This window comes from Aureococcus anophagefferens (genome assembly GCF_000186865.1).
Source record: "Aureococcus anophagefferens unplaced genomic scaffold AURANscaffold_57, whole genome shotgun sequence".
In the NCBI taxonomy this organism is placed as follows: domain Eukaryota; class Pelagophyceae; order Pelagomonadales; family Pelagomonadaceae; genus Aureococcus; species Aureococcus anophagefferens.
Window position 1 is genome coordinate 154938 of NW_008705610.1, and position 8704 is coordinate 163641.

The window sequence follows — 8704 nt, forward strand, 5'->3', positions numbered from 1 at the left end:
GTATTTCTCCCTACCTAGGTAAGGGTAAACTCCCCCCGCAAGGGGGGGCTGAGCTCAATTGAACTAAGGAACGCCGGAAGTGAAGGCCGACGGACCGCACTTGGATGGCGCAGCCACCTCAGCCACAATCTCCCACAAGGGGCAATATTTAAACCACCGTGGTCAACGCCGAAAAGTCTACTTATGGGGCGATGGTCGGCATTACCCAGCCGTATTTGGTGGTACGAACCGACTTTTCATGGAAGAAGACGGTGCCGGTAGGGCCATGTAAAACGCAGCTTTTTTGTGTGTGTGCGCCTCTAATCGTTCTTCTTCTTCGTCGCGACGTAGGTGCCGGAGGAGCCGATGGCGATGAGCAAGACGAGGGGGGCAAAGGAGCCGTAGTAGCGCAGGTTGTTGTTCGAAGGGAGGCCGTCGTTGAAGACGACGCTCGCGAGGATGCCGACCATGTCGCCGATGCCGTACTCCGTCCCCGCGTCGAAGAAGATCGAGTGCTGGTTGCAGATCACCCGAGAGAAGTAGGAGTGGAACCAGCCGTGGCGCTTGTGCCAAAAACCCCAGGTGACGTGGCCCGGGATGTGCGAGGGGATGTCCGTGGGCTTGTCGGGCTTCGGCGGCCGGTCGAGCGGCCGCGAGAAGCCCGTGACGACAAACTGCTCGCCCTTCTCAAAGACCCAGGGCCGGCTGTAGGTCTTGGGGCGCCGGTCGAAGCTGAAACTCATCTTCCCGGCGATCGTGTCGAACTCGGTCTCCTCGCCGTCGTAGACGGCCGCGGAGACCATGTAGGGGCGGCGACGGCGGCACGCGTCGATTTTCGAGTTCGGGTTGATGGTTCCGCACTTGCTGTCCCAGGTCGTCTGGGCGGCCTTCATGTGGTCCTGCATGTAGGTGATCAATGCGTCGTTATCTTCGAAGCCCAGGTCATCCTTCGTGTAGTGCGTCTGCGTCGCCTTGCCGCTGGACGGGTAGAACTTCTCCTTCTCCAGCCCCAAATCGCCGGGCGTCGCCGCATAGAACTGGGACGACTCGAAGACCATGTTGTGCGCGTGGAGCTTGTTGCGGACCAATTCGCCGTCGGCCCACATGTGGCCCGTGTACCAGATGAAGGTCGGCCGGTCCGTGGGCGTCGGGAACGTGCCGACGCGCGACAGCTGGTCGCTGGGGATGGACTCGCCGGGCGCCATGATTGTGACCATGGACGTCGCGTCAACAGTTCTGTCCAGCGGCGTCCAGTGCATGGCGACCTGGTAGTACCACTCGATCTCCTCGGAGTTCGGGGGGCGGACGTCGTTCAAGTCGCCCTCGATGTCGAGCGGCTCGGAAATGCGGCGCATCGTGTTCTCGTCGCCCTGACTGAAGCAGGAGGTGCCGTCGTCCTCGGGCTCGCACTGGTAGTCGCCGTGCTGCTCGAAGAAGAGGGACGAATTATAGCAGTTCTTCTGCTTGAGCACGTTGTCGATGTTGCTCCCAAAGTACTTGGGACCCGGGTGGCAGTACACCCGGAGCTGGTTCCGCGGCCGGATGCCGTCCTGGGCGACGAGATGGATGTGGTGGATGTGGAGCGGCGGGTGGCCGATGTGGGTCCCGTGCTTGTCCACGGGCGCCAGGATGTACTTGTTGACGTCGATGCCCTCGGGGTGCTTCGCGAGCGCCTCCGAAAAGAAGGCGACGTCCTGCCAGCCCATCTGCCACCAGTCGTAGTTGCCGTGGCTCCGGTAGGGGCCGACGCGCTGCACGTGCCACGCGCCGCCGTCCTCGGGCGTCTTGATGCGGCAGTTGCGCAGCGAGATGTGCTCGTCGCCGTAGATCTTCTGCTTCGTCTCGAAATCCATGTTCTTCGCGTGGCTCGAGCCCCGGATGTAGCTCGCCGCGTTCTCGGGCACCATGTCGATGCCTACAGTGACGATTTTTTGGTCGTCTTTCCACCCCGCGTCTCTCGAAAGGACGCCGGACGGCGCCCTTGAAGTCGCGGAACCGCTGCGTGTCAGGGTACCAGTTCACGGTGCTCAAGCGTCCGTAATCCTTGAGCGGGATGTTGTCCTCGAAGTCGGCGTTCTCGCCGCAGTGCGCGTTGACGAACTCGTGGCCCTTGTGGTTCAGGGGCAGGTACTTGTCCGAGTCAACGTAGCCCCAGGTGTCCTCGAGCATGACGTCCTTCGTCAGCGGGAACGTGCCCGGTTTCCACTTGGGATCGTCGACGATGAGGGCGCCGGCGGAGCCGGCGAGCGTCAGCGCGACGGCGCGCCGTCCCACCATCGTAATCTGCCAATTATTGACGTATGTATGACATTCGATGAAGTTCGCGAAGTTGCCGCATTGAATTTTATTTGAACTCTAATCATAGGGGGGGCTCTAAGGGGGCTCTAGCCAGATGACCCAATTCCCCCAGCGTCATCCCCTAGGATACCATTCCCCCGTATCCTCCTCCTCCTTAACCTAGCCTATAACGCCAGTGCTATGGTTCACCTCATCTGCTAGCCACGGCCGACCCCCCCCCAGAAGTACGAAACAATGGCTAACGATACCGGGTGGCCCCGGGGGCGGTCACGACGCGTCCGCCCCAGTCCGGGGACCCCAGTCCGGGACGTCCGCGAGGGACGGCGTCGGCCAGGGGCTCGGATGTGTAAGGAATCTAAGTCCCGTACATCAACTTGACGTTAATGTGCAGTCCGTAGAAGCAGGATGAGCGTAGTGGGTGAGAGAGGGGAAGCTCAGGGTGCTACCTTGCGGTAGCTCAGTCAGGCGACGGTCATAACTGAGCTCGTAACGCGTCGTCGAGTCGTCGTATTTAGTTTGATTTATTTATCTCTTTACTTCAGAGGCATGCAGATCGATCGACGCGATGTCGGAGCTGTCGACACGGACACGCGCTCGGCGACGGACGCGCCCAGATTTAGGACAAAGGCGGGTCGACGACAAAGCGGAAGCCGCGCCGGCACCATAATCGACGAGGTGACCTTCCTGCGCGGCCCGCTCGAGGCGCTGGGCGTCGACGGCTTCACCTGGAGCGTCGATCGTCGGCGCGCGGTCTGCGGCGATCCTCGAGGCGCTTGGCGTCCCGCGGGGCGTCCGAGACGTCGACGAGATCCTCGGGGCGCGCGCCCTGGTCGACGCCGCGCCCGTCCTTCGAGAAGAAGATGACGCGCCACGCGCTCCTGCGCCACGTCCGCGACGTCGAGCACGGGACGCCTTCCTCAAGGCGGCGAGGGGGCGCGGACCCGCGGCGCGGCGCTGCCTTCGAGGACTCGCCCCTCGGTCACGCTTCCGCGCACGCCCGCCGACGCGGGCCGCTTCGCCGAGCTCATGCGGACCTTTACGGGCTCGCGGACTTCCGACGAGAAGCGACTCGAAGCACGAATCATCCAGCACAAAAACGCTTCATCCATCTTATCCCAGCACAAAAACGCTTCAAGCATCTGCTGACGATGCCCTTCTGCCTTTGCAAGAACCTCCCGGCGCACATCGTCCTTCGTGTTACGCGCGCGGATATAGCAGCACTCTCGGCGCAGCATGTCAATAAAACCCGGGTTAGTAATCGTCGCGAGGGACGCGGCGAGGTCCGGGCGGCGGCCTTCGACGAACGCGTCCGCGGCGCGGAACGCGCCGCGCGCGACGGCGTCGAGGGACTCGAGCTCGTCGTCGCCGTCGCCCGGCGGCGTGGCCGCGGCGACGGCCGCGGCCTCGAAGAGGCGCGTCGCGGCCGCGAAGAGCGCCGCGACGTCCGCCGCGGGCCGCCGGAGCGGACCGCGCGCGGCGGCCGCGGTCTCGAACGACCGGAGGAGCGCCTCCATCTCCGGCGGCGCCTCCGCGTCGGTGATGACGCGCGCGCCGTCGCCCGTCGCGCGCGCGACGCGGCTCTCGCGCGCGGGCCGCGTCCGCGCGGACGTCGGCGGCGACGGCGTCACGGACGGCGCGGGCTCCGCCGCCGGCGGCACGTCGGGAGCCGGCGCAACCGCCTCGACCTGGACCTTGGCCTCCTCGGCCTGGACCGCCGCCGCGGCCGCCGCGAGGTCGCCGACCGAGCCCGCGCGCGAGAGCCGCCGCAGGTGCGGGTGGCGCGAGACCCAGGGGTGGCCCGCGAGCTCCTCGACCGCGGGCCGGTCGTCCGGGTCCTCCGTGAGCGCGCTCTCCAGAAAGCTCTTCGCCTCCGCGGGCAGCGGCGACGCCCGGAGCGCCGCCGCGAGGTCCGCCAGCGCCGACGACAGCGCCACCGCGAACTCCGCGGGGTCGTCCCGTGAGCTTGGACGCGGGCAACCAGTGGTCCGAGAACCACTGGCGCCCCAGGAGCAGCTCCAGCGCGACGCAGCCGATGGACCAGGCGTCGACCTTGAACGGGTCGTAATCGGCGGCCGCGACCATCTCCGGCGGGAAGAAGCCGGGCGAGCCGCAGAACGCCTTCCCGCGCTGGCCCGGCTCGTAGGTCTCCGACATACCCAGGTCCGTCAGCCGCACGGCGGCGACCTGGCCGTCCTCGATGCCCGGCGCGACGAGCACGTTCTCGGACTTGACGTCGTGGTGCACGACGCCTCGCGCGGACAGCGCGCAGCAGCCCGCGACGAGCTGGCTGACGACGTGGCGCGCCACGGGCTCGGGGACGACCATGTTCGGGAAGGTGGCACCGACGTAGCCGTAGAGGTCCCGGCCGCCGTGCTCGAGGACGAGGTAGAGCCCCGCGCGCGCGTGCACGACGTCGACGAGCCGCGCGACGTTCGGGTGCTCGACGGCGCGCATGTGCACGACCTCGTTGTTGAGGCGCCGCACGATCTTGTAGCGCGCCGCGCGGTTCTTGTCGACGATCTTGATCGCGAGCCGCTCGCCCGATCGCTCGTCGACGCCCTCCCGGACGACGGCCGACGAGCCGACGCCGAGCGTCGCGCCCAAGCGGTAGTCGCCCATGATCGCATCGCTCTCCACGACGGCGTCGTCCATCGCGGGTAGCCCGCCGAGCAGCCGGCCCGGCCCCACGAGCCGGATCCAGATCAGGTCCATGTTCTCGGCCTTGGCGGACGCGTACTTCTGCCGCAGGATGCGCACGTCGTCCACCAGCTTCGAAACGCGCCGCTGCAGGCTGTCGCAGAAGTCGAGGAGGTCGGTGTAGGCGCCCACCGCGAGAACGCGGACAGGGCGCGGCGGGCCATGTTTAGGCTCATCCGGTTGGACGACGCAAAAACGCCGACGTATTCGCGACGTCGGTGCTAAAGTTACAATACAGCCACATCAGAACCTTGAGGTAATCAATAATGGCTGCGGTCCGGCCGTCGCGGGCTTTAACTTGAAGTCAAGCACCTTGTCGCGGTATGTTGGCTCACAGGGAGCGGCGCGTGCCCCGTCGTCCGTGGCAGCGACGCCGCGCCAGCGCGCGCTGCGCCGGAGCCACCTCGAGCTGCCGCTCGACGCGAGGCATGGACGGGAGCGACGGAAGGCGCCCGACGCGGCCCTTGATGGCCCATCTCCGCACTTTCCAGAACGGGTCTGTTGGCATGGGGCAGCTCCGAGTTGCCGCGGGCCTGCTCCTCGTCGTCGCCGCAATGGCCGGCGTCGCGCCGGCCGCGCCGGGCGACGGCACGCTCGCCGCGCGCCAGCACCGGCGGCTGAGTTCGAGAACCTCGCGGAAGTGGCAGCGGGCAGCCCTCGGCGCGTCCCTCGTCGCCGCCGCCGCCGCCGCCGCCGCCGCCGTCGCGCTGAGCTCCGCTGCCTACTTCGGCCGGTCCCTGAGCGACCAGCGGCCACGCAACGTCGTCGCCTTCTTCCTCGCGGTCTTACTCCTGGGCGCGGACTGCGCGTTGGCGCTGCCCGCGCGGCGCAAGCTTGGCGCCGCCGCCTACGGCGTCCTCGTCGCGACGATCGCGCTCACGCTCGCCGTCAACGCCTACGTCGTCAACGTGGTCGCCTTCGATGACCGCGCGTCCGTCCTCGACCGCTTCCAGGACCCGCGGAAGACGCGCCGAGCGGGGCGGCACCACGGGTCCGGGGGCGTTTTACGCACGCCAGTGTGTCGCAGTTTCGAACGCGTCGAGCGCGCCCTCGCGCATCGAAGCCGCGCGCGTCGACCGGGAAGCGCGGTCCCCGACCCGAGGCGTTTTCCAGGCAAACTATCGACCACAACGACCTCGACATCATGCCGGCGCCGACGCGGCCGCCGGGGCCGACTCGGGGTGCTTCGACGCGCGCGGTCCGCGCGCGCGCGTTCCCGAGGAGAGACCCGCGTGATCGCTTGTCCCAAACCATGGCCGCGAGAGAGGCGCGCGGAACCTTCGCAGGTGCTATTCGATGTCGCGGTCGCTCATGGGCAGCGCGCGCGTGCGCGCCGCCGTCTACCTCTCCGTGGCGTCCCTCGACGGCCTCGTCGTAGCCCTGCCGTGGCTCGAGCCCGAGGCGGAGCTCGACGGGTTCCAAGCCGCGTGGCAATCCACCATTGGTTTCGGGGACCAAAACTCTCGATCCGCCGCCGTTTCCGCGCAGGTTCCAGGACTGGGACCTCTGCGCGTACTCGCTCGTCCGCTTCGTCCAGGACGTCGCGGGCTTCGGCGTGTCCGTGGGGCTGCTAGTCGCGTCGTCCGGGCGCGACGCGCGCGCGTTTCTCGTGGGGTGCGCGTCCGCGGCGTCTCTCTGGTGCCTCGCGGGCCGCGCGCGGCGCCTGCGGGACCGGCGGCGCCGGCTCCGCGCCGCGCGCGTGGAGACGCCGGGCGCCGAGGCCGGGCCGGGCGCCGACTTCTTCACGGGCTTCCTCCGCGACCCTCGCTTCGCCGCCGCGGACCACGCCGACGTCGACGCCGCGGCCGTCGCGCGGCTCGAGGCCGCGCTCGAGGCCGCGCTCGAGGCCGCCCGCGACGACGACGACGACGACGACGACGACGGACGCAGGCGCCGCCGCGCGCGGCGGAGCCGCGACCGCTCCCGGCACCGCTCCTTCTCGCCGTCGTCGTCCTCCAGCGACCGCGACCGCCGCCGCCGTCGCCGCCGGAAGAAGCGGTCCGGCCGGTCGCGGCGGCGCCGCTCGTCGTCGAGCAGCAGCGGCGACCACTCCGCCGGCGGCGCCGCGACCGACGACGGCGGCGTCGAGCTCCTCGAGCTCCCGGGTTGCAAGGGCGACCGCGGCGCGAGCTCCGTGTGACCGCCCTCCGAGACGGGCGCCGGCTGATGTGCGATGCCAGCGGCGCACGGTACACTCCCCAGGTCCTTCCTGGGCGTTGGACTCCTCGATGTTACCGAGGAGGATCTAGAAGGAGTTGGGGAAGGTGTTGGGAATGTGACTCGCCGGGTACTTGTATTATAATAATAATAATAATTTTGCCGTGCTTGTAATTGCTACCGGCCGGGATGTCAATCGCTGGCGAAAGGACCATGGTACTTTTGACGTCGTGCTGCGCGCTAGTCAGGTAAAACGCCCTGCTGCGCAGCGTCAGCGTCCGATAAGACACGAGCCAACAATGTCATTCAAGTTGTCAATGAGGCGAAAGCTGGCCGGCTTGGCGGGTTAGAGCGAGAGTTGAACGTGACTTTTCACTCCAAGTCCCAGAGAGATAGAGAGGTTTCTACCTTCATCCTCAGTGAACTGCACCTTGATGTTGCAGTGCACCATACCCCAATGTGCTCCTACGGCGTAGTATCCTGCTAGTTTTCCTTCCCTTCCTTAATTCATTCCAATCCAGTTTTAGTATAGGGCGAAGCCCTCAAGGTGAGAGGTAGATCCGGAAGCGACCGTCGGTGACCGCACTACCCACATCCACGTAGCAGGTGGAAGAAGGCAACTACTTCAAAGAAGGCCACTACTCCAATCAAATTATGAAGCCCATGAAGTGCCCACGTTTAGTTTGATTTATTTATCTCTTTACCTCAGATCAGATCGATCGACGCGATGTCGGAGCTGTCGACACGGACACGCGCTCGGCGACGGACGCGCCCAGATTTAGGACAAAGGCGGGTCGACGACAAAGAGGCAGCCGCGCCGGCACCATAATCGACGAGGTGACCTTCCTGCGCGGCCCGCTCGAGGCGCTGGGCGTCGACGGCTTCACCTGGAGCGTCGATCGTTGGCGCGCGGTCCGCGGCGATCCTCGAGGCGCTTGGCGTCCCGCGGGGCGTCCGAGACGTCGACGAGATCCTCGGGGCGCGCGCCCTGGTCGACGCCGCGCCCGTCCTTCGAGAAGAAGATGACGCGCCACGCGCTCCTGCGCCACGTCCGCGACGTCGAGCACGGGACGCCTTCCTCAAGGCGGCGAGGGGGCGCGGACCCGCGGCGCGGCGCTGCCTTCGAGGACTCGCCCCTCGGTCACGCTTCCGCGCACGCCCGCCGACGCGGGCCGCTTCGCCGAGCTCATGCGGACCTTTACGGGCTCGCGGACTTCCGACGAGAAGCGACTCGAAGCACGAATCATCCAGCACAAAAACGCTTCATCCATCTTATCCCAGCACAAAAACGCTTCAAGCATCTGCTGACGATGCCCTTCTGCCTTTGCAAGAACCTCCCGGCGCACATCGTCCTTCGTGTTACGCGCGCGGATATAGCAGCACTCTCGGCGCAGCATGTCAATAAAACCCGGGTTAGTATGAGAGGCAGCTCGAGGCGATCGCGACACAACATTAGAGAAAGGCGCCACGAAAGCGCACGTCGCTTGTGCGGGCTCGTTTTCGTGGCGCGCACTAGAAAAAGGAAAGGGAGACAGGGGCCATTCCCAACGTGAAGGGAGACAGGAGGTGGCTG

The 8704-nt window shown here is 66.5% G+C and overlaps 2 protein-coding genes across 2 annotated transcripts; one reads left to right on the forward strand and one right to left on the reverse strand.

Annotated features, from left to right (window-relative positions):
• Positions 1-4064: 4064 nt before the first annotated feature.
• On the reverse strand, positions 4065-4896 carry AURANDRAFT_13964 (hypothetical protein; the record flags this gene model as incomplete). Its single annotated transcript, XM_009043536.1, has 2 exons — positions 4065-4239; positions 4274-4896. Coding segments are annotated over 2 exons (798 nt in total), but the record flags the coding sequence as incomplete, so codon positions are not given.
• A 584-nt stretch (positions 4897-5480) lies between these two features.
• On the forward strand, positions 5481-7114 carry AURANDRAFT_67957 (hypothetical protein; the record flags this gene model as incomplete). The annotated part of the gene is made up of 3 exons (XM_009043535.1): positions 5481-5992; positions 6261-6389; positions 6463-7114. 3 exons carry the CDS (start codon positions 5481-5483, stop codon positions 7112-7114), a joined length of 1293 nt encoding a protein of 430 aa, XP_009041783.1.
• Positions 7115-8704: the final 1590 nt, after the last annotated feature.